This window comes from Bombina bombina, chromosome 2 (genome assembly GCF_027579735.1).
Source record: "Bombina bombina isolate aBomBom1 chromosome 2, aBomBom1.pri, whole genome shotgun sequence".
NCBI lineage: Eukaryota > Metazoa > Chordata > Amphibia > Anura > Bombinatoridae > Bombina > Bombina bombina.
This window is the reverse complement of record NC_069500.1, coordinates 445,038,371-445,064,106: the sequence shown is the minus strand read 5'-3', so window position 1 is coordinate 445,064,106 and position 25,736 is coordinate 445,038,371. Positions and strand designations below refer to the sequence as shown.

At 40.6% G+C, this 25,736-nt stretch overlaps 1 protein-coding gene across 1 annotated transcript in view; it reads right to left on the bottom strand.

Moving 5' to 3' along the window:
- CHEK2 (checkpoint kinase 2) overlaps positions 1 to 25,736 on the bottom strand; it is a 531,010-nt gene that overhangs the window by 485,746 nt on the left and 19,528 nt on the right. The window contains exons 3-5 of the mRNA XM_053702076.1: positions 15,853 to 16,118; positions 2,648 to 2,772; positions 514 to 661 (exon numbers count right to left, since the gene is read on the bottom strand). Of these exons, the coding sequence (XP_053558051.1) occupies positions 514 to 661; positions 2,648 to 2,772; positions 15,853 to 16,087 (508 nt within the window). The 5' untranslated portion in view covers positions 16,088 to 16,118. The remainder of the gene's footprint in view (positions 1 to 513; positions 662 to 2,647; positions 2,773 to 15,852; positions 16,119 to 25,736) is intronic.

Here is a 25,736-nt window from a genome sequence, read left to right as displayed (position 1 = left end):
ATACTGGGTAAGAAGCTTGCACATTTAACATTATAAAAACAAAGAAATGTACTTCCACTAGTTGATAGTGAAAGAGACATAAAACCCCAATTTATTTTCACGATTAAGATAGAACATAACATTTTAAACATCTTTCCAATTTACTTCTATTATCTAATAAGCTTTGTTCTTTAGTATCCTTTGTTGAAAGGCATACCTAGGTAGGCTCATGAGCTGGGAACTAGCTGCTGATTAGTGGCTGCACATATATGTCTATTGTCATTGGCTTAATGATGTGTTCTGCCACAGCCCAGAAGAGCGGTGCTGCTCCTTCAATAAAGGATACCCAGAGACTGAAGCAAAATTGATAAAATAAGTACATTGGAAAGTTGTTTAAAAATGTGAGTTCTACCTGAAACATAAAAGATAAATTTTGAGTTTTATGTCCCTTGAATGTGTGACAGACAGTGCTAGAAAGACTTTGCCTACATTACACCATTAACCCAGATGTATAGCCTGACTAGTAATAAATACCTTTATTAGATGATAATGAAAGTGCAATTTCAGCATTATTTGTTAGAGGTAGACGATTTCCTCGGCCAACCAGTTGTTTATTAAGAAATGTTCCATTGCCACTGAAATCCTCTATGTACGCCACATGTGAATGCCCAGGACCAGGTTCCTAGACAATAGATAAATCATGGTAAAAAATAAAACTCACAGAAATGCCAAAAAAAGTAGCAAATTAATGAAGCACATATTCACTTATCAACAAAATGTTACGTTAGAGGGACATTCTAAAGCAAAAAAAGTGGCACAATGCATTAGAGCATATCATTTTTGCATTACTGACCATAAAGAGGTTAAACACATAAGTCAAATTCAAGGGCAGCAGTATACCTCCCGTGCAGAAGTTATTAGTAGGTCATGCAACAGCTGCTCCTGACTGGCTCACCTGCTGTGGTCTATTCATGATCTGCAATGCTTGCACACCTTCAAACAAGAGTTTATCTTTCTTATCCCTTTACAGGGGTAAATCACAGTTATCTAGGGGTCAGTAAAATAAAATTACATGCACTTTTTGCATTAGAATGTTCACTTTAAACAAACCAGAATCCTTGGACATTAAAGAAACGTTTTAAAAATTAAACTACAGAAAACAATAGCCTTATCTATTTGCACAATGTTCACTCTCTGTGATTAACCATGAAGACGTATTTTGCTTACTGCTTTATATGTGAAGAAAGTTCAGAATAAAATGTCAGCTCTCAGGTAAACAGATTTTAGCCAATGTTTTTTACACAACCAAAAACTGAGTCCCCACACTCAGAGAATGGGGGTGACCAGGTTAGATCCCCGCACAGCTACGGCTTTACAGACTTTAAAAGTTACTTATTTTTCTATATTGGACTATTTTTTGTGTGGCTCTGACATATATTTATGGGGGAAACCAGACGTGGACTCCTTGCCCAGTGTGCTTAGAGAAATGTGGCTGCACCTCACTGACGAGGCCCATAGGAGGCCGATTCGATCGTCTGGGGTTGTCATGTTCCTTGTTCAGAGGAGAATTGCCTGGTATTTCGGGGCTGGACTGACCTTACTTGGCGGGATCAGACTGATATACTTCAGGAAAGTTTTCTTCTGTGAAAAGCACACTGGTCTAAAAGAGGCTGCTTCCGGGTGGTAAATCGCCATAGAACAAGCCACTGAGCTGCTGTTCGTTCCTGGTAGAGCGCTTCTCTCTTTGTATGCAAATTATTGTGACCAGGTTAGATCCCCGCACAGCTACGGCTTTACAGACTTTAAAAGTTACTTATTTTTCTATATTGGACTTCAGAGTATTTTTTGTGTGGCTCTGACATATTTATTGTGTGAAAAATCTAGCCCTATCTCAGATTTAAAACAGACAGTCTACATTCCAAACGTTAAAGTTACATAAATGTCAAAATTAAGCTTCCATGATTCAGAAAGAGTAAACAATAAAAAAAAACTTAGAATTGCATTTTTTGTCAAATTCACCTAGTTCTCTCAGTATACTTTGTTGAAGAGGATACATAGGTAAGCATGCACGCATCTGTACATTATATAGCACCATAATGTGAATTATATTTACCATTTAAAACATGTCAGTGATTTGCATTGATGAGAGCTATGTACTGTTTGATAGTGGTGTATCATGAAAATGGTGCAATTACTTAAAAGGACATAATGGTAACAACTGAAGTGTGTGTGAGTGCATTTGAGCATAGAAGCATTTTAGTAATATATTTCCATTACCAAAAATGCTTCTAGTAAAAGCTACCACTGTTTCAGCAGCATAAACACACATGCATGACAAGAGGTAGTCACTAATAACCAGCTAGTTACCAGTAGTGTGATGCTTACCAACCTACCTAGCTACGCTTTTCAACAAAGATACCAAGCAAAGTAAATTTGAGACAACAATTTAAAAGTCTCTTAAAACTGCATGCACTGTCTGAATCATGACCGTTTAATTTTGATTTTCATGTCCCTGTAAACACTGACTGATGCTGCTGTTTTATATAATGTATACTGACAAACTACTATTTAAAATATTAAAATAAATGTGAATAAAAAATATATAAAGTAGGTTATTGCTTTAGTGTAGATAAGACTCTATGAACCAGCATAAAGAAAATGCACTTACCCTAAATATCCGAAAATGCCTTTTGCTGTATGTTTTGTATCTCTCGGTTTGGTTTAAGACTCGTCTATCAAAAGTGTAGTCACATTGCTTATCTCTTCCAAACACATATTCTTCATTCACACAATCTGATAAAAAAGTATAAAAAAGGTCAGAAAGAAAAGATCAGATACAGCAAAAATATAATAAAGAAAAATCCTGGAAATATGTTAATAAAAGTTACACTTATATTTGTCCCAGCTGAAAGGAGAGTGTTAAAATAACGTTTGCCTTTTTAGGAACAAGAAAATACTGAGTTGAATTAAACAGTTTGTCAAACAAGTTGCCCCTCTCCAACAATATGGGTATGGCAGTTGCCCCATTAGCCAGACAGAAAGTATTCAGAAGAGGCCGATTCAGGTAATCTTGCTGTACCTATCCCTACTATGCATTAAAGCTGCCAAGAGTGGCACTGCTTATATATAAAACAGATATAAGAAGCAAAAAAGAAAGGGCATTTTGAAGATCATTTGAATATTCTTACCCAGGAACGGGTGTATTAAATCAGTGATGGCAACTTCCTAAAACACAGGGGCCACAGATCAATATTTGTGAAGACTTAAAGGCTGCATATAAATGTATGGCATTGAAACCACACAAATAATAATAGATTAGAGGGTTCCTCTGTCTGCTGTTTATCCCCATCATAGGGCTCTTTTGATTTGCCCACTCTAGGAGTCCCCAGAGCATACATTTGTAGCTGCTTTTGCCTGGGCCACAAAAAAAAAAACCAACACATTGTTAGATCAGCTTTTTTTTCAGGGAGTTACTACACCATGCAATTTTATATTACCATGTCCTGTTAAGCTGTGGGAAGCAACCAGTCAGTAAGCTTTAAACTCTTGTAAGTTTAATAGTTCACTGCACTGCTGTCTGTCACTGTTTCCTCTTTCTTCAGTGGTAAGATAATTTAATACAAACATGATGTAGCATAAAATATTGACATTTAATTTTTTTTAAAGGTTTATATAAGCAGCATTTAAAAATGTTTACCAATACTTGCAAATATTCACAAAATTATAAAACTTAAAGGGGTAAAACAAAATTAATGGTATGTTCAAATATACTATGGTTTTTTAAAAATGGATGTTCCTTGCCTGAAGAAACCTATTATATGCTTTTTGAGATGTATCCCTGTCTATAAATACAGCGATAGGAAATGCCATTATCAGCCAATGTGTTTCCTGTGAGCAAACGTGTTTCCCGTTTGTTTGAATATCAATTTAAAAAGCTTAAATTAATATTTTTTAAGAAACAAAAACATGATAAATTCCTACTCATTTGTATGCAATATATATTGTTTTGGTTTAATGTCCTTATAATAGGATGAAGACATTTTATTTAAAGCCCCTCTTCCCATCCTTGTAGTATAGGTGCCTAATGCCTACTTGCTTGTCATTAAAGGGGCAGTAAACTTATAAACTAATGTTATATATTTCTGCACATAGTGCAGAATTATATAACATTAGCTTACCGGCAGCTTTATACACTTAATTATTGCAAAGAAATTATATGAAAAAGCTCCTTTTACCAGAACGCCGTTCTTTGCTCTACTGGGCGGGTCTGGTTTTTCCACAGCGCATCCGGCAACACTGTCTAGTCACAGTGTCCCCGGTCGCGCCATTAAAATGAATGTAGCTCGCTCCAGCTCTGGTCTAGTAGCAGGAGCAAGCTACATTCATTTTAATGGCGCGACCAGGCACACTGACTAGACAGTGTTGCCGGATGCACTGTGGAAAAACCAGACCCGCTCAGTTGAGCAAAGAGCGGCGTTCTGTTAAAAGAAGCTTTTACATATAATTTATTTGCAATAATTTAGTATATAAAGCTGCTGGTAAGCTAATGTTATATAATTATGCACTATGTGCAGAATTATATAACATTAGTTTGTAAGTTTACTGCCCCTTTAAGCAGAATACTTTATTTATTATTATTTATTTATGGGGGGGGGGTTTAAATATGAATAACAATTCTAAAAAGGATTAGAAAAAACTAAATTTATGTTTACCTGATAAATTTTTTCTATTTCCAATGTATCGAGTCCACGGATTCATCCAATACTTGTGGGATATTCTCCTTCCCAACAGGAAGTGGCAAAGAGAGCACCCACAGCAGAGCTGTCTATACAGCTCCTCCCCTAACTCCACCCCTCCGTCATTCGACCGAAGGCTAGGAAGAAAAAGGAGCGGGCCGTGGACTCGATACATCGCAAGAGAAAGAAATTTATCAGGTAAGCATAAATTTTGTTTTCTCTTGCAAGATGTATCGAGTCCACGGAATCATCCAATACTTGTGGGATACCAATACCAAAGCTTTAGGACACAGATGAAGGGAGGGACAAGACAGGTACCTAAACGGAAGGCACCACTGCTTGTAGAACCTTTCTCCCAAAAATAGCCTCCGAAGAAGCAAAAGTATCAAATTTGGAAAATTTGGAAAAAGTATGAAGCGAAGACCAAGTCGCCGCCTTACAAATCTGTTCAACAGAAGCCTCATTTTTAAAAGCCCATGTGGAAGCCACCACTCTAGTAGAGTGAGCAGTAATCCTTTCAGGAGGCTGCTGGCCAGCAGTCTCATAAGCCAAACGGATGATGCTTTTTAGCCAAAAAGAAAGAGAGGTTGCCGTAGCCTTTTGACCTCTCCGCTTTCCAGAATAGACAACAAACAATGAAGAGGTTTGACGGAAATCTTTAGTTGCTTGTAAGTAGAACTTTAAAGCACGAACCACATCTAGGTTGTGCCACAAATGTTCCTTTTTGGAAGAAGGATTAGGACACAGAGAAGGAACAACAATTTCCTGATTGATATTCCTATTAGAAACAACCTTAGGAAGAAATCCAGGTTTGGTACGCAAAACCACCTTATCCGCATGGAAAACAAGATAAGGTGAGTCACACTGTAAAGCAGATAACTCAGAAACTCTTCGAGCCGAAGAGATAGCTACTAAAAACAGAACATTCCAAGATAAGAGCTTAATATCTATGGAATGCATAGGTTCAAACGGAACCCCTTGAAGAACTTTAAGAACCAAATTTAAACTCCATGGCGGAGCAACAGGTTTAAACACAGGCTTGATTCTAACTAAAGCCTGACAAAACGCCTGAACATCTGGAACATCCGCCAGACGCTTGTGTAAAAGGATAGACAAAGCAGATATTTGTCCCTTTAAGGAACTAGCTGATAATCCCTTCTCCAATCCTTCTTGGAGAAAAGATAATAGCCTAGGAATCCTGATCTTACTCCATATGAGTAACCCTTGGAATCACACCAGTAAAGATATTTACGCCATATCTTATGATAGATTTTTCTGGTGACAGGCTTTCGAGCCTGAATCAAGGTATCAATGACCGATTCAGAGAGACCACGCTTTGCTAAAATCAAGCGTTCAATCTCCAAGCAGTCAGACGCAGAGAAAGTAGGTTTGGATGCTTGAATGGACCTTGAATCAGAAGGTCCTGCCTAAGCGGCAGAGTCCATGGTGGGACGGATGACATGTCCACCAGGTCTGAATACCAAGTCCTGTGTGGCCACGCAGGTGCTATCAAAATCACTGAATCTCTCTCCTGCTTGATTCTGGCAATCAGACGAGGAAGGAGAGGGAATGGTGGAAACACATAGGCCAGGTTGAAGGACCAGGGCACTGCTAAAGCATCTATCAGCACTGTCTGGGGTAGCCGAATCAGTTGGGCAAACACCTACGGATGGAGCTCCCATTCCCCCGGATGAAAAGTCTGACGATTTAGGAAATCCGCCTCCCAGTTCTCTACCCCTGGGATATGGATCGCTGAAAGATGGCAAGAGTGAGTCTCTGCCCATCGGATTATTTTGGAAACCTCTATCATCGCTAGAGAACTCCTTGTTCCCCCTTGATGATTGATATAAGCTACAGTCGTGATGTTGTCTGACTGAAATCTGATGAATTTGGCCGCAGCCAGTTGAGGCCACGCCTGAAGCGCATTGAATATCGCTCTCAGTTCCAGAATATTTATTGGGAGGAGAGTCTTCTCCTGAGACCATAACCCCTGAGCTTTCAGGGAGTTCCAGACTGCATCCCAGCCCAGCAGGCTGGCATCTGTCGTAACTATGACCCACTCTGGTCTGCGGAAACACATTCCCCGAGTCAGGTGAACTTGTGATAACCACCAGAGAAGAGAATCTCTGGTCTCCTGATCCAGATATATATGAGGAGATAAATCTGCATAATCCCCATTCCACTGTTCGAGCATGCATAGTTGCAGTGGTCTGAGGTGTAAGCGAGCAAACGGAACTATGTCCATTGCCACTACCATTGTTCCGATTACCTCCATACACTGAGCCACTGACGGCCGAGGAATGGAATGAAGAGCTCTGCAGGTGTTTACGAGTTTTAATTTCCTGACCTCCGTCAGAAATATTTTAATTTCTACCGAGTCTATCAGAGTTCCTAGGAAGGAAACTCTTGTGAGAGGGAAGAGAGAACTCTTTTATGTTCAACTTCCACCCATGAGATCTCAGAAAAGCCAACACGATGTCCGTGTGAGACTTGGCTAGTTGGAAAGTTGACGCTTGAATTAAGATGTCGTCTAGATAAGGCGCCACTGCTATGGACCCGCGGTCTTAGAACCGCTAGAAGGGACCCTAGCACCTTTGTGAAAATTCTGGGAGCTGTGGCCAACCCGAAGGGAAGGGCCACGAACTGGTAATGTCTGTCCAGAAAGGCGAACCTGAGAAATCAGTGATTATCTTTGTGGATAGGGATGTGCAGATACGCATCCTTTAAGTCCACGGTGGTCATATATTGAACCTCCTGGATCAGTGGCAGAACAGTCCAAATAGTCTCCATCTTGAAGGACGGGACTCTGAAGAATTTGTTTAGGATCTTGAGATCCAAGATTGGTCTGAAAGTTCCTTCTTTTTTGGGAACCACAAACAGGTTGGAGTAAAACCCTTGCCCCTGCCCTGCTCTTGGAACTGGGTGAATCACTCCCATGGTATGTAGGTCTTCTACACAGCGTAAGAACACCTCTCTTTTTGTCTGGTTTGCAGACAATTGAGAAATGTGAAATCTCCCCCTTGTGGGGGAATCTTTGTAGTCCAGAAGATATCCCTGGTAAACAATTTCTAAAGTCCAGGAATCGTGGACATCTCTTGCCAAAGCCTGAGCGAAGAGAGAGTCTGCCCCCTACTAGATCCGGTCCCGGATCGGGGGCTACCCCTTCATGCTGTCTTGGAGGCAGCTGCAGGCTTCTTGGCCTGTTTACCCTTGATCCAAGCCTGGTTAAGTCTCCAGCCTGACTTGGATTGAGCAAAATTCACTCAGCAGGGGAAGCTGAAGCGGTACCACTCTTGAAGTTTCGAAAGGAACGAAAATTATTTTGTTTGGTCTTTATTTTATTTGTTTTATCCTGAGGGAGGGTATGGCCCTTCCCTCCAGTGATGTCTGAAATAATTTCCTTCAGTTCAGGCCCGAATAGGGTCTTTCCTTTGAAAGGGATGGTCAAAAGCTTTGATTTTGATGACACATCAGCTGACCAGGACTTAAGCCATAACGCTCTACGCGCTAAAATGGCAAAACCTGAATTTTTTGCCGCTAATTTAGCCAGTTGAAAAGCGGCATCTGTAATGAAAGAATTAGCCAGCTTAAGAGCCTTAATTCTATCCAGAATATCATCTAATGGGGTCTCCCATTGGACAGCCTCTTCCAGAGCCTCGAACCAAAAAGCAGCTGCAGTAGTTACAGGAACAATGCATGCAATAGGTTGGAGAAGAAAACCTTGATGAACAAAAATTTTCTTTAGGAGTCCCTCTAATTTTTTATCCATAGGATCTTTGAAAGCACATATGTCTTCAATAGGTATAGTTGTACGCTTAGCTAGTGTAGAAATAGCTCCCTCCACCTTAGGGACCGTCTGCCACGAGTCCCGCATGGTGTCAGATATGGGAAACATTTTCTAAAAAGTAGGAGGGGGACTTCCGGTGGACGGCTCACCAAGATGGCAGCAAGGTATTGAAGCTCAGATACAAGCTATGGAATAACCTCCTTGCAGCCTAAATCTAACGCCATCCACACCTCTCTTGACAAACTTCTGTGTCCGAGAACTATTGTGGATAGAGAGACAGACATCTTCTCTTCCCCGGAAGGCACTTTAAAAAGATAATCGAGAGACACAGTTACGGTGTCTTCTACCCCTCAAGATGGACTCTATTACTAAGGAACTGATAGCTGCATTCCTACCCCACATAGAAAATCTCATGAAGTCTTGCTGGGCACTTCATGAAGAGATCCAATCTTTTCAGGGACAACACCTACCACTAAGTACCGCCACGGTACATGTTAAAGAGGATCCTCAATACCCGTACCCACCCTGGCAGCACCCTTCCTGGGAGGCAGCATGGCTAGACGGCTCTGGGTCTGACGCGGGAGATGGAGCAAAGACGCTTTCTAACCCAGGCGTACCCTTCTTACTAGAGGATAGTTCTTACGGCAGAATAGGATCGGCACTGAAAAAGAACACCAGTTTAGCGCACAAAAGTATCACCCGTCAGTGTCCCCCTATACAAGCGTCAGACTGGACCTCTGTTCAACCTGTGTCCTGGATTGACTCACACTGTACGTATCGGGTACTGGACTCAGATCGGCAATTGCCCTTGGTACCTATAGGGCATAGTATGATAGCACGCGTGTGGAAAACAGAGGTAATGGTGGCATTGAACCCTGCTGAGCACCACACAGACGCTCTGAAACTGCAAGTTGGCCCTAGTTTATCGTCACCCAGGAAATTCTCGGCACAGGTTCCCAATGCTCAATATGAGAATCGGTGAAAATACCTTTTCATACTTACCTCCAGATACATGAAAAATTTGCTTTTCCAGTCTGGGCGACATCAAGTAGGAGTGGGGTCAGCTTTGTCTACCTCTCTTATAACCTGCAGCATTTCGCTAATGAGAAGGTTTATAGCCCCTTGATAGCTGCATCAATTTATTTTCTTCTACGTTTCTAAATTCAATTTGTCATTTCACTCCCTTGGCTCCCTACATAAAGGACGTTTTTGGAAAACTTTGATTTTCGGTTTACTATGTTTATATTTACAGTATGCTTACACTGTTCAGCCTGCTTGACTTTTTTAACACAGTGCAGACCAGTTTTATGCCTGTACATACCAAATATCTAAATTAATGTCCACCACCTCTGCATTACCTTGGGTAATTGTAAGATGAATTCCACATATAGTGTTAACTATTTTTGGGACTCAATATACCTACATTATATCTCAATCACCTCCCTTTGCAGTAAATAAATGCCTGTGTTGTAGTTAGCTGTTTTATTTTTGTGTAGCATAAAGGTTAATGGGCCATTTATTAATGATTCTAATTTCCTGTGACAACTACTTTTCTGCTAGACTGTCTATCTACATTGAGAGTAACAGGATTAACTACATCACATAAGAATACTATCACAACTCAAGGTCACTTGTCCAAGCTGATTTGAATGATCAGTTTGTTATATTGTTTAACCAATTTTTTTTGTTACTGTGTTTTTAACATTCATCACATATCTTATTAATGCTTAATTTGACTGCACTGCACACATCAGGCTTAACATCTTTATTACTATGCCAACGCAACTAACTGTTTCATGTTACATGCTAATGTGCAAGCTTAGCAGAGAGGATCTTGGATGCTATAGTAGATTGGGTAATGTCTGTCCATTCATTTGAACATCTTAGCCCACTTTGCCAACAGCCTTGGAACCATTTAGGAGTAGCTATTGAAGTAGATTACCATTATGTACATCGGTACTCTCACTTTAAGATAGCTCTTTAATGTCTATCTTTTATTTGTATGTTATGTTCTGTTTTGTTATAGAATAAAATATGTGAGCAATGCCTATACAATATTTACACATGACTCATCATACTTCCTTTAACCGCCCCTCTTGCTTTAAAGATAGGCATCCCTACCTAGAATCATATCTCTGCAGGTGTAGTCTTTTACAGTGAGCTTCTGTACTGGGAATATCAGCTTCACTGAGTCCCCACTTTGTAAGGCCCTTTAATATTGATGCTACTTATTACTCCCAAGGTACTGACACATTATTGCAAACCGGTCTATCTTATTTAACGAGGGCATCCATTTTTCTTTTGCAGGGGGGAACGTATTCTATTGGGAAAGGGTACTAGTTTGTAGTTTTATTTGGTTTTAGTTTGGAGGATTGGGGGGAGGGTTCGGGGACTAGTTGGGGATGAAAATGTAAAATGAGAGAGCTAAACATATGTAGATACTAAGAATGTAAATTGTTGTTAGTATCCGGATTATCTTATTTGTCATGTATTGACCTACTGAATTTCTGTTATGTTCTGAACAATATCATCTTTAAGTAGATGGTATACCTACTGTATCTATAGATGTAACCTTCCTGATAATGTCTGGAACTGTTGATTGTTGTATATATGTGTTGGCTCTCAATAAAAAGAATTTTTAAAAAAAAAGTAGGAGGGGGAGCGAACGGTATACCTGGTCTATCCCACTCCTTAGAAACAATATCCGCAATCCTCTTGGGAACCGGAAAAACATCAGTGTAAACAGGAACCTCTAAGTATTTGTCCATTTTACACAATTTCTCTGGAACCACAATAGGATCACAATCATCCAGAGTCACCAATACCTCCCTGAGCAACAAGTGGAGGTGTTCTAGCTTGAATTTAAAGGCTGTCATATCAGAGTCTGTCTGAGGGAGCGTCTTTCCTGAATCAGAAATCTCTCCTTCAGACAGCAAATCCCTCATCCCTAACCTCAGAACATTGTGAGGGAAAATTGGATACGGCTACTAAAGCGTCAGAAAGCTCAGCATTTGTTCTTAACTCAGAGCTATCACGCTTCCCTTGCAACCCAGGCAGTTTAGATAAAACCTCTGTGAGGGTAGAATTCATAACTGCTGCCATGTCTTGTAAGGTAAATGAAGTAGACGCACTAGAGGTACTTGGCGTCGCTTGTGCGGGCGTTACTGTTTGTGACACTTGGGGAGAACTAGATGGCATAACCTCATTTCTTTCTGAGAATCCTCTAGCGCTACATTTTTAAGTGCTACAATATGCTCTTTAAAATTTATAGACATATCAGTACAAGCGGGACACATTCTAAGAGGGGGTTCAACAATGGCTTCTAAACATATTGAACAAGGAGTTTCCTTGATGTCAGACATGTTTAACAGGCTAGTAATGAGACAAGCAAGCTTGGAAAACACTTTATTCAATGAAAACCAACAATTTCAAAAAACCGGTACTGTGCCTTTAAGAGAAAAAAACATGTACACGTTCTGCAAAACTGCTTAAAAATGCAACAAATCCTTCAAATTTTTTTACAGTATATGTAGTAAGCCTTAGTAAGGTTGCACCACTAGTAAAAAACATAATTTATGCTTACCTGATAAATTCCTTTCTTCTGTAGTGTGATCAGTCCACGGGTCATCATTACTTCTGGGATATTACTCCTCCCCAACAGGAAGTGCAAGAGGATTCACCCAGCAGAGCTGCATATAGCTCCTCCCCTCTACGTCACTCCCAGTCATTCGACCAAGGACCAACGAGAAAGGAAAAGCCAAGGGTGAAATGGTGACTGGAGTATAAATTAAAAAATATTTACCTGCCTTAAAAACAGGGCGGGCCGTGGACTGATCACACTACAGAAGAAAGGAATTTATCAGGTAAGCATAAATTATGTTTTCTTCTGTTAAGTGTGATCAGTCCACGGGTCATCATTACTTCTGGGATACCAATACCAAAGCAAAAGTACACGGATGACGGGAGGGATAGGCAGGCTCTTTATACAGAAGGAACCACTGCCTGAAGAACCTTTCTCCCAAAAATAGCCTCCGAAGAAGCAAAAGTGTCAAATTTGTAAAATTTGGAAAAAGTATGAAGCGAAGACCAAGTTGCAGCCTTGCAAATCTGTTCAACAGAGGCCTCATTCTTGAAGGCCCAAGTGGAAGCCACAGCTCTAGTAGAATGAGCTGTAATTCTTTCAGGAGGCTGCTGTCCAGCAGTCTCATAAGCTAAACGAATTATGCTACGAAGCCAAAAAGAAAGAGGTAGCGGAAGCTTTTTGACCTCTCCTCTGCCCAGAGTAAATGACAAACAGAGAAGACGTTTGTCGAAATTCCTTAGTTGCCTGTAAGTAAAATTTTAGAGCACGGACTACATCCAGGTTGTGCAGTAGACGTTCCTTCTTTGAAGAAGGATTTGGGCATAAAGAAGGAACAACAATCTCTTGATTGATATTCCTGTTAGTAACTACCTTAGGTAAGAACCCAGGTTTAGTACGCAGGACTACCTTATCCGAATGAAAAATCAAATAAGGAGAATCACAATGTAAGGCTGATAATTCAGAGACTCTTCGAGCCGAGGAAATAGCCATTAAAAATAGAACTTTCCAAGATAACAACTTTATATCAATGGAATGAAGGGGTTCAAACGGAACGCCCTGTAAAACATTAAGAACAAGGTTTAAACTCCATGGTGGAGCAACAGTTTTAAACACAGGCTTAATTCTGGCCAAAGCCTGACAAAAAGCCTGGACGTCAGGAACTTCTGACAGACGTTTGTGTAACAGAATGGACAGAGCTGAGATCTGTCCCTTTAATGAACTAGCAGATAAACCCTTTTCTAAACCTTCTTGTAGAAAAGACAATATCCTAGGAATCCTAACCTTACTCCAAGAGTAACCTTTGGATTCACACCAATATAGGTATTTACGCCATATCTTATGGTAAATCTTTCTGGTAACAGGTTTCCTAGCCTGTATTAAGGTATCAATAACTGACTCAGAAAATCCACGTCTTGATAAAATCAAGCGTTCAATTTCCAAGCAGTCAGCTTCAGAGAAGTTAGATTTTGATGTTTGAAGGGAAGCATCAATACAGTTAGTACATAAATTTCTATTGGGCTCCACTTTGGCATTGCAACAAATGACACAGGTATCATCCTCTGAATCAGACATGTTTAACACACTAGCAAATAAACTTGCAACTTGGAAATACAATTCAATTAGAATAATATTAAAATGTACTGTGCCTTTAAGAAGCACAGAAGATCTATGACAGTTGAAAATTAATAAATTGAAACAGTTATAGCCTCAATCCTTGTAAACAACACAACTTTAGCAAAGGTTTAATCCCATTAGCAAAGATAACAAATTCTGAAAGCAAGAAACAAATTACAGAATAAACGTTTTTTATCTCAGTCAAACTATAATTCTCACAGCTCTGCTGAGAGAAATTACCTCCCTCAAAATAAGTTTGAAGACCCCTGAGCTCTGTAGAGATGAACCGGATCATGCAGGGAATACAATGAGTTGCTGACTGAAATATTTGATGCATAGAAAAAGCGCCAAAAAACGGCCCCTCCCCCTCACACACAGCAGTGAGGGAGAACAGAAACTGTCAGAAAAACAGATTAAGCAACTGCCAAGTGGAAAAATAGTGCCCAAACATTTATTCACACAGTACCTCAGCAAATGAAAACGATTTTACATTCCAGCAAAAACGTTAAACATAATCTCTAGTTATTAAACAGCTTTATGTATTTCTTACAGTGTAATTCTAGTGAAGTACCATTCCCCAGAATACTGAAGTGTAAAGTATACATACATGACATTATATCGGTATGGCAGGATTTTCTCATCAATTCCATTGTCAGAAAATAAAAACTGCTACATACCTCTATGCAGATTCATCTGCCCGCTGTCCCCTGATCTGAAGTTTACCTCACTCCTCAGATGGCCGAGAACAGCAATATGATCTTAACTACTCCGGCTAAAATCATAGCAAAACTCTGGTAGATTCTTCTTCAAACTCTGCCAGAGAGGTAATAACACACTCCGGTGCTATTTTAAAATAACAAACTTTTGATTGAAGATATAAAACTAAGTATAATCACCATAGTCCTCTCACACATCCTATCTAGTCGTTGGGTGCAAGAGAATGACTGGGAGTGACGTAGAGGGGAGGAGCTATATGCAGCTCTGCTGGGTGAATCCTCTTGCACTTCCTGTTGGGGAGGAGTAATATCCCAGAAGTAATGATGACCCGTGGACTGATCACACTTAACAGAAGAAAATGAAATGAACCCCTTAATACCAAAACCGGATTGAAAAGAGTCAAAAAAACGGAAAATACACAGTCAGCACCTTGCCACAGCTCTGCTGTGGCACCTACCTGCCCTTAGGGGTTGAATTTGAGGGAATAAACCCTCCTGTGTTGCAGCTTGCTGTCCAGAATGAAAAACAACTGCGCATCTAAGGCGCAAAATTAGGCCCCACCCACCTCTTACTCGATGTCTGTTGGGCCTTAAAGTAACACCTCAAGTGTTTCAAACAGCCATGTGGGATGTAAATCTCAAAATAAGCCAAATGAACCCTCTAAATAAAAAGTCCCGAAAACGTTTTACCATATTTCTCAAAACAACGTTTGCTCTATTATATAAGTGTCAACCAGCAAAGTAACTTAGCCCTTATGCAAGCTTGTAATACTACCATAAGTCTTTGATTACAGCTTACCCTTCCCCTCATGGGGATAATGTCAGCCCTTTTCTTGAAATATCACAGTCTTTCTAGAAAAAAATGACTGAAAATACCTCAGTGCAGCATAGCCTGCAAACCGTTCCTCAACTGAAGTTTCCTGTACTCCTCAGCCTCTGTGGGAACAGCAGTGGATCTTAGTTACAAATGCTAAGATCATCATCCTCCAGGCAGAAATCTTCATCTGTTTTCTGCTTGAGAGTAAATAGTACACACCGGTACCATTTAAAATAACAAACTCTTGCTTGAAGAAAATAAAACTAATATTTTGTCACCACAATCACTTTACCCTTCCTTATTGCTTAGAGCCGGCAAAGAGAATGACGGGGGGTGGAGTTAGGGGAGGAGCTATATAGACAGCTCTGCTGTGGGTGCTCTCTTTGCCACTTCCTGTTGGGAAGGAGAATATCTCACAAGTATTGGATGAATCCGTGTACTCGATACATCTTGCAAGAGAAATACCCATACACAAGCACAGAAAGTCTATAACAATTTAACACATCAATACTAATGACTAAAAATGATTATTCAGAAATGTCTGCATTTATGGTCTTTTTATATCATAATTTGGGAGATTAATAACAACAGTCACTCAGTACTTAAACAAAAAATCCTACCATGGTTAAGAAAACCCTTTCCAAGTGCCCAGAGACGTCCCCATGGCTGAGGGACATGTTCTTCCATTTCGACATCCTCAGGAATAGATGCAAGGTCTTGTACTGGAACCGTATCCAAAGAACTCAGAGTGCCAGATCCAGATGATGAGGTCTGGCTGTATGAGTGAGGGGCACTGGACGAAGAACTTGACGTGCCTTGAGATTGTTGTGAATCAGCTTTTATTTCATGAGACATCGTTCAACTTGTTAAAAATAATTAATACTATCTGAAACAAACACAGATTATTACACTACAATGTAGTAAAATAAACATAAATAGTGCATTATATTATCAACCTCAGATAAAGGAATATAGAAAAATCAATAATAAAATGTTTTAATGTCTTAGATATAGGCAAGAAACACAAAAAAGGTAGCAATATGGTAATCTGCAATTAGTTATGATAATGGTGTTTTATACAGGACAGTTTTACTGTAACATTTTGTTTTTCAACATTTTTACTATATCAACCCAAGACACTACCAAAATATTAATTAATTCACTTATTTTGTCTTTTATTGACTAATGTAACCCTACTGTAACCTACTCCTAAGTAGCCTTCCCAAATGCCACCTATCCTCTTCCAATCTATCATGAGTGTTTCAGCTAGACTCATCCACCTAAGTTAACAGTTCAAAATATTGACCCTAACCTACGAACCTCTAAACTATAACTCCTCACTTGTCTCCAAATACTCTTAAAACCACCATCTTTTGACCTACATTTGTCGACTTCTATTATTAAAGGGACACTGTAGTCAGAAATGAAATCTCAATATAATGTTAATATACATATAAATAATTATTTTACTCAAATACATTCTTTACCAAATATGTAGCATTAATGAAATATTCCTATTGGAAATATTGATAATTTCCAAACCTACTTCTAAGTCAGCCGTTACGGATTCCCAATCCGTGCTGACAACTGCAGTTGAAACATGGCGTCTTTGGTAAGTACTGCGCATGCGCAAGTTAGCGCAGCGTCACAACCAACGTCACCATCTGCAGATACATTAGACGAGGAGAATCTATAGAGCAGCAGTCGATTGAGCTGCGCAACTAACGTAAGTATTGTTCTTGTTAACGCTTTGAGAATCGCCCGCCCTAGAATAAACGAGCAAACTATATAACTTAGATACAATATTCAATACTTAGTTTCTGCTATATTCCAATTGAAGCGAATTTCCACTAAAGAGAATCCCCCTTGAAACAAACAAGCAAAATATAATTATTTTTAAACGGCTGGCAATTCTTGATAATAAAAGAAAAAATCAGACAATGTTGTATACAATTGGTAATTTAAAAAAACGAGTCAATACTTATTTAATAAATTATAAAAATAATAATAAACAATAAAAATATATTTCCATAAACTTGAGTGCTGCAAATATAAAATAAATTCATAGTAAAAAGTATGAAATTCAATTACAGGATATACGGTGTTGAGTGCCAAAAAATAACTAAATGCAGAAAATAAAATCTTCATTACATATAAAATGAAAAAAAAAGTTACTGCTTTAGTTGTTTTTAATCGTGAACAGACAGAACATATTTGGCAAGAGATAAGACGTGTCACGTTACTATCATAAGTAGAAAGTCTGGCTAACAGATTGCATAGATTGTTCCCTCCAATGCGCAAGCGTCAAATGAACTATGATGTGGGTAACTTCGGCTTCTAGGAGTAGCAATGCGCATGCGTGATTTACCAGAATTGATGCGCAGGCTTATTAGGAAGGGTTATGGGGCTAATTATATGCATAGGATCGATCTGTAATTGGTCAAAGTGTTATAATACAGACAATGCCGAAAACGGTGGGCTGGAAAAGGTGACGTCATGGCCGGGTAATGTCTATTAAAAATATAATGTTTTAAAGCTTCGTTTTTTAAAAAATATAGGTTGGTAGCGGTTAATAGATAAACATCATCCAAAATATGTGACTAGTGTGTTATAAAAAACGGAAAAACAGTAATCCTTTAACCTCTCCAGCCTCCAAGAATTCGCACAAGCTGCTCCCCTACACTACAGCACACAGGGAAGAGGGGGGGATATGTCCCTACACCACGGAAAAACTGCTAACATGGAGAGAGGACATGAAAAAAAGTGATCATTTAAAGGGGAGTTGGGAAGAGTGAGGGGGATCCCTACACTACATAACGTCACAGCCTGGAATTTCAGACGTGTGGTGCACAGCTGCAATTAGCAGCCTTCTAACTACCAAAAACGAATGGCAAAGCCATACATGTGTGCTATTTCTGAATAAAGGAGATCCTAAAGAAGCTTTAACAACAAGAAACCCAGCTTTGTGAAAAAGTTAACAATTGTTTTTTGTTTTGTTTTTTATAATCGCAAAAAATAATAACCCCTTTATGCCGGCACAAGTGTTTAGCATCTGAACAGAGTTCAAAGCTGCAAAAAGAAAAATTATGCTTACCTGATAAATGTGTTTCTTTTTAGACACGATAAGTCCAAGGATTTTCATCCTTACTTGTGGGATTTCACCTCCTGGTCAGCAGGAGGAGGTAAAGAGCACCACAGCAGAGCTGCTATATATAGCTCCTCCCTTCCCTCCCACTCCAGTCATTCGACCAAAGTTAGGAAGAGAAAGGAAAAGCCAAGGTGCCGAGTTGTCTGAAGTTTACAAAAATGAATAACCTGTCTCAGAGAACAGGGCGGGCCGTGGACTCATTGTGTCTAAAAAGAAACAAATTTATCAGGTAAGCATAAATTTTCTTTTGTTTTTAAAGACACGAGGAGTCCACGGATTTTCATCCTTACTTGTGGGATACAATACCAAAGCTAGAGTACACGGATGATAAGGGAGGGAAAAGACAGGGAACCTAAACGGAAGGCACCACTGCTTGAAGAACCTTTCTCCCAAAAACAGCCTTAGCCGAGGCAAAAGTATCAAATTTGTAAAATTTAGAAAAAGTGTGAAGAGAGGACCAAGTTGCAGCCTTACAAATCTGTTCTACAGAAGCTTCATTTTTGAATGCCCATGAGGAAACAACAGCGCTAATGGAATGAGCCGTAACTCTTTCAGGAGGTTGCTGTCCAGCAGTCTCATATGCAAAACGGATGATACTCTTCAGCCAAAAAGAAAGAGAGGTAGCCGTAGCTTTCTGACCCTTACGATTTCCAGAGAAAATGACAAACAAAGAAGACGACTGACGAAAGTCCTTAGTCGCTTGTAAATAAAATTTCAGAGCACGAACCACGTCCAAATTGTGCAAAAGACGTTCCTTTTGAGGAGGAGGATTAGGACACAAGGAAGGAACAACAATCTCCTGATTAATGTTCCTGTCTGAAACAACCTTAGGAAGGAACCCTAGTTTAGCACGTACACCTTACCTTATTTTTCATTCGGATAAGGTAGTTTAATTGTATTGTAATGCCGAAAGCTCAGACACTCTTCGACCTGAAGAAATGGCAACAAGAAATAAAACTTTCCAAGATAACAACTTATTATCTAAGGAATGCATAGGCTCAAACGAAGCCCCTTGAAGAACTTTAAGAACTAAATTCAGACTCCATGGAGGAGCAATTGGTTTAAACACAGGCCTGATTCTAACCAAAGCCTGACAAAAGGATTGAACATCTGGGACATCCGCCAAACGTTTGTGTAACAAAATAGATAAGGCAGAGATCTGAACCTTTAGGGAACTTGCAGATAAACCCTTCTCCAATCCTTCTTGGAGAAAGGACAAAATTCTGGGAATCCTAACTCTACTCCATGAGTAGCCCTTGGATTCACACCAATAAAGATATTTACGCCATATCTTATGGTAAATCTTTCTAGTCACAGGTTTACAAGCCTGGATCAGGGTCTCTATGACCGAATCAGAAAATTCCGCTTGGATATGATTAAGCGTTCAATCTCCAAGCAGTCAGCTTTAGAGAAAATAGATTTGGGTCCTTCCTCAACGGAAGTCTCCAAGGTGGCAAGGATGACATGTCCACCAGATCTGCATACCAAATCCTGCGAGGCCACGCAGGAGCAATGAGGATCACTGATGCCCTCTCCTGTTTGATTCTAGCAATGACTCGAGGAAGAAGCGCAAACGGAGGAAATAGGTATGCAATATTGAAGGACCAAGGAACCGCCAGAGCATCTATCAGTTCTGCCTGGGGATCCCTGGACTTTGACCCGTATCTCGGGAGCTTGGAATTCTGACGAGATGCCATGAGATCCAACTCCGGCCGACCCCATTTGAAAATCAGGTTGGAGAACACTTCCGGATGGAGTTCCCACTCTCCCGGATGAAAAGTCTGCCTGCTCAGAAAGTCCGCCTCCCAGTTGTCCACCCCTGGGATATGGATCGCTGACAGATGGCAAGAATGGGCCTCCGCCCACCGGATTATCTTGGCTACCTTGGTCATCGCTAAGGAACTCCTCGTTCCTCCTTGATGATTGATGTAAGCCACTGTCGTTATGTTATCCGTCTGGAATCTGATGAACTGGGCCGAAGCCAACTGAGGCCAGGCCAGAATAGCACTGAAGATCGCTCTCAGTTCCAGGATGTTTATATAAAGAACAGATTCCGCCGGAGTACACACTACCTGAGCCTTTAGAGGACCCCAGACAGCTCCCCACCCTAGAAGGCTGGCATCTGTTGTCACAATCACCCAGGATGGTCTGCGAAAGCATGTTCCCAGGGATAGATGATCCAGAGACAACCACCATTGAAGTGAATCCTTTGTCTCCTGCTCCAGGGTTATTCGAGGAGACAAGTCTGCATAATCTCCATTCCAGAGCCTGAGCATGTTAAACTGCAGAGATCTGAGGTGAAACCGAGCAAACGGGATGATGTCCATTGCCGCCACCATCAGTCCGATTACTTCCATGCACTGGGCCACTGACGGCCGAGGATTGGACTGAAGGGCTCGACAGGTATCTAGAATCTTTGATTTCCTGACCTCTGTCAGAAAAATACTCATGGATATAGAAACGATTACAGTTCCCAAGAAAGTCACCCTTGCTTTCGGGATTAAGGAACTCTTTTCCAGATTTACCTTCCACCCGCGAGTCCTCAGGAAGGACAGTACAATGTCAGTATGGGACCTTGCTTGTTGACAAGATGGCGCTTGGATTAGAATATCGTCCAGATAAGGCGCCACCGCAATGCCCTGCAGTCTTAGAACCGCCAGTAAAGACCCCAGAACCTTTGTGAAAATTCTGGGTGCCGTGGCCAGCCCGAAAGGAAGAGCCACAAACTGAAAGTGCTTGTCCAGAAAAGCAAACCTTAGGAACTTGTGATGATCTCTGTGGATAGGAACATGAAGGTATGCATCCTTCAAGTCCACTGTCATCATAAATTGACCCTCCTGGATCAATGGAAGAATGGTACGAATAGTTTCCATCTTGAATGATGGAACTCTGAGAAACTTGTTTAGACTCTTGAGATCTAATATAGGTCTGAAGGTTCCCTCTTTTTTGGGAACTACAAACAGATTTGAATAAAATCCCTGCCCCTGTTCCTGTGCTGAAACGGGAACAATTACTCCCAGGGAGGAGAGGTCTCTTACACAATGCCTCTTTTTTTTATCTGGTTTGCAGATAATCTTGAAAGAAGAAATCTTCCTCTGGGAGGAAAATTCTTGAATTCCAGTTTGTATCCCTGAGACACTATTTCTACCGCCCAGGGATCCTGAACGTCCCAAACCCAAGCCTGAATGGAAAAAAAAAAGAGAGCCTGCCCCCTACCAAATCCGGTCCCGGATTGGGGGCATGCCCTTCATGCTGTTTTGGAATCAACAGCAGGCTTCTTGGATTGTTTACCCTTGTTCCAAGACTGGTTTGGTCTCCAGGTAGACTTAGATTGCGAATAGTTCCCATACTGTTTAGAGGAGGAAGAGAAAGAATTCCCCTTGAAATACCGAAAGGAACGAAAATTACTTTGTCGTCCTTTTGTTTACTTCTCTTATCCTGAGGAAGGAGATGACCATTGCCTCCTGTGATATCAGAAATAATTTCCTTCAGGCCCGGTCCAAACAAGGTCTTCTCCTTGTAAGGAATTGCCAGAAGCTTAGACTTGGAAGATACGTCCGCAGACCAGGGCTTTAACCATAAAGCTCTGCGGGCTAGGATAGAAAATCCCGAACTCTTTAGTAATTTGCAGAGAAGCATCTGTAATAAAGGCATTTGCCAACTTTAAAGCTTTAATCCTATCTTGGATCTCCTCTAAAGTGTTTTCAGTTCTGAGAGACTCAGATAGAGCATCAAACCAATAAGCTGCTGCACTAGTGACCGTAGCAATGCACACAGCCGGCTGAAATAGCAGACCCTGGTGAACATAAATCTTTTTAAGTAGACCCTCCAACTTCTTATCCATGGGATCTTTTAAAGCACAACTATCCTCAATGGGAATAGTAGTTCGCTTGGCTAGAGTGGAAATAGCTCCTTCCACCTTAGGCACCGTCTGCCAAGTTTCCCTGACAGAGTCCACTAGAGGAAACATTTTCTTGAAAATAGGAGATGGGGAAAAGGGAATACCTGGTCTCTCCCATTCCTTGGAAATAATCTCCGAAGTCCGTTTCGGTACTGGAAAAACGTCTGAGTAAGAGGGAACTTCAAAATATCTGTCCAATTTGCTCGACTTCGCAGGAGCGACCACTACTGTAGAATCACAGTCGTCTAAAGTAACTAAAACCTCCCTGAGCAACAGGCGGAGGTGTTCTAGCTTGAACCTGAAAGAAACAACCTCTGAATCAGTCAAAGGTACTGAACCTTCAGAGTCTGAAATTTCGCCTTCTGATAGAACCTCCATACCCTCCAACTCAGCTCCCTGGGAGGGTACCTCTGAGACTGCCACCATAGTATCAGAAACCTCATTTACTACTTGGTTGTCCTTCCTCTTACGCTTGCCTTGTAGCAGAGGAAAAGCAGACAACGCATCAGAAATTGTGGAAGACATAAGAGCAGCTATGTCTTTTAACGTCACTCCAGCAGGCGCTAGAGCAGAAGTACAGGGCACTGCTTGTGCAGGCGTTTAATCTTGGGACACTTGGGGAGAAAGCTATGGCATACTCTGAATCTCATCATTAGACTCCTGAGAAGCATCTGCCCTTGAAAAATTTTGCTCATGAAGAATCTTTTCCTTATAACTCAAGGCCCTTTCAATACATGACGGGCAGAAAGGGATTGGTGGTTCCACATTAGCATCCAAACACATGGAGCAAGTAACATTTTGTACAGCTCCTAGGTCCATACTGCGGTACAAAAATAAAAGTTACTGTCTCTTTAAGAGTTTGCAAAAGTAACCATTAGACTATGTAAGGAAAATATATGCTCAAAGACAATCAAATTATTAACAAAAAATTTGGTGACAAAAAAACAATACTGTGACTTTAAATTTTAAACAGTCACCTTTTTTACTGCTTATAAAAAACGTACCCCAGCAGTTGATACAAATGCCAACACTGACACCTATACACCTCAGCAACTCTGCTGAGGTGCCTACCTACCACAAAGATCACTCCCAGACCGGAACACTTGTAGCCTATGAAGACAACAATCCGGAAACTCAAGGGCACAAAAAAACTGTACAACCGCTTGTCTGATAGTTCAGAGAGACATGCGGTAGTAGAGCCACGTGTGTAGACGTCCACCGGATGAAGACTGCGCAATGGATTAAAAACAGCGCGAACCATAGCCCCGCCCATCGTGGGCGTAACTCAGTACCCGACATCGAAGCAAATTAAACTAAGAACCGCAGCCACCATCCAAAATAAAAATTAGCCAGAACCCTCTTTTCAGCCTGCTTATACAGTTATAGGCTTACAAAGATTAAAAATCTGGCAAGAGACTCCAAGCCTTCTCCCAGCCCAGTGCCTGTACTCATGGCTGTCCAAAAGCAAACACCCTCCATACAAAAGGGAATAATGTCACAACATAAGAAGCCTAGTGACCCCTTTGACTAAGTCTTATGCCTCTGTAAATAAATTGAAGTGCCCACTTTCTTCTGAGAGTACTCCCCAGAGTGAATAAAGTTAGCACTTACCTTAAATGCTGTCCGACAGCAGGACAGTCCAGCAGGTTTAAGAGGATCTCTCCCTCCCATAGCCCTGTGGAATAAAATAAGCCTGAGTTAAGGCTGCTTAGGCTATCTGGATTAGGGCAGCAGAAATATATAGGAGGCGCAGTGAGAATTATGTCCCACAAGTTCCTATTGCTCTAAAGCCACCAAAAGCTCTACTACAGAGACTGATATGGACTACGGCTACACCCTAGAACAAAGCAGCACTCTCTGGCACTACTTTAAAAATAATAAAATCTTGATTGAAGAATCTATTCTAACACCTCACTTTACCTCTTCCTATCACTAACGTAGGCAAAGAGAATGACTGGAGTGGGAGGGAAGGGAGGAGCTATATATAGCAGCTCTGCTGTGGTGCTCTTTGCCTCCTCCTGCTGACCAGGAGGTAAAATCCCACAAGTAAGGATGAAAATCCGTGGACTCATCGTGTCTTTAAAAAGAAATATGAAATCACACGATGGTTGATGCGATCAGGGGAATTCAAGGCCGGGATCGGATCATGGGGAACTGATATAAGAAAACAAAGAGGTGCCCATGTGCGTTCCAATCTTCAAAAGTAACTCTAAGGCACTAGGAGTAAGGGTACTCACATTTGGTAAAGCACTCTCTTGTGCTGGAAGAAGCAAGCTAACAACTCACAGCCTGTTAGATGGCTGGCCTCCAGATATTCCTACCGTCCGGTGGCTGCAACTGTCTTCCCAAAACAAACTCAGCTCCAAAAGTTAGCAGTTAAAAACCATTTATTAAAAAACGTGATTAAAAACCAACATAAACGTTTACAGAGCTAAACAGGACTACATCTATCACGGATGTCTCTAACTTAATGCAATGCAATTCTTGGCGTGTACCTCCGCCGTTTCAGCAGGCATAACATTACCGTCATAATTAAGGTCTTAAATAGGGAAGAACAGTGGCAATTGGAGGTTGGGCAGGGTAACTACCAAAGGGGGTGTGTATATCAAGCGCATTGTAACCGGAAAAGGTCAAAGGGATTGTTGCCAATATTCAATAGTGGGTATAAGCTAAAAGAGCCGTCCACCAATCAATGACTTGGTTGCTAGGAACAACCCCAGTCGGATCTTGAGTTTATCAAAAAGGGGAGGCTGCAGGACACCTTATAAGGCAGGACGTTCCATACTGTCCTTCGGTGTTAAAGCCCAGAGCTATTAGGAAGGCATGGAACGTCCTAACGGTGAGAAGGGGTTAAATATCATAATTTTCCCCACCAGTAGGTCCCAATCTACTCTGCCTGAGTCTTTAGTTTAGTTCTTTTGTCAAAAAATGCAAATGATATTCCCTTTCTGTACTGCATTATATTTCAGACAGTACAATATATACAGAAGTATTGAAATTATATAAAACTACCATTAGTTTGAATGTATAAGCTGTATTAGGACATGTAAATATTGTCTAAATTATGTGAGATGGTGTTATTTACACTTGGTTGTATCCCTCTCCAAGCTGTCCCATTTTACAGATGCAACTAAACAAATATTCCAAAATCGAGACAATTCCAAGATCAAAGCCTTTTTCCTGTCCCAAGCAATTTGGATATAGAATTTTGTACCAGTAGTTTGTTGTGTTTAGTCTATGTTACATATCTGCATTCTTTTAACATGAAATATTAGTATTTTGTACCGACTTATGTATCCAGCATTACAGAATTTGGCAACACTTTAAAAATAAACAAAAATAAAATAAATTTTTAGTTTATAGGGGTCTGTTTAATGATTCAGCATAATAGTTTGCTAAATTTTCATGAGAAGTTTGTTTTTCCTTTGAAAACAAAATGTTTTTCCGTTTATTAT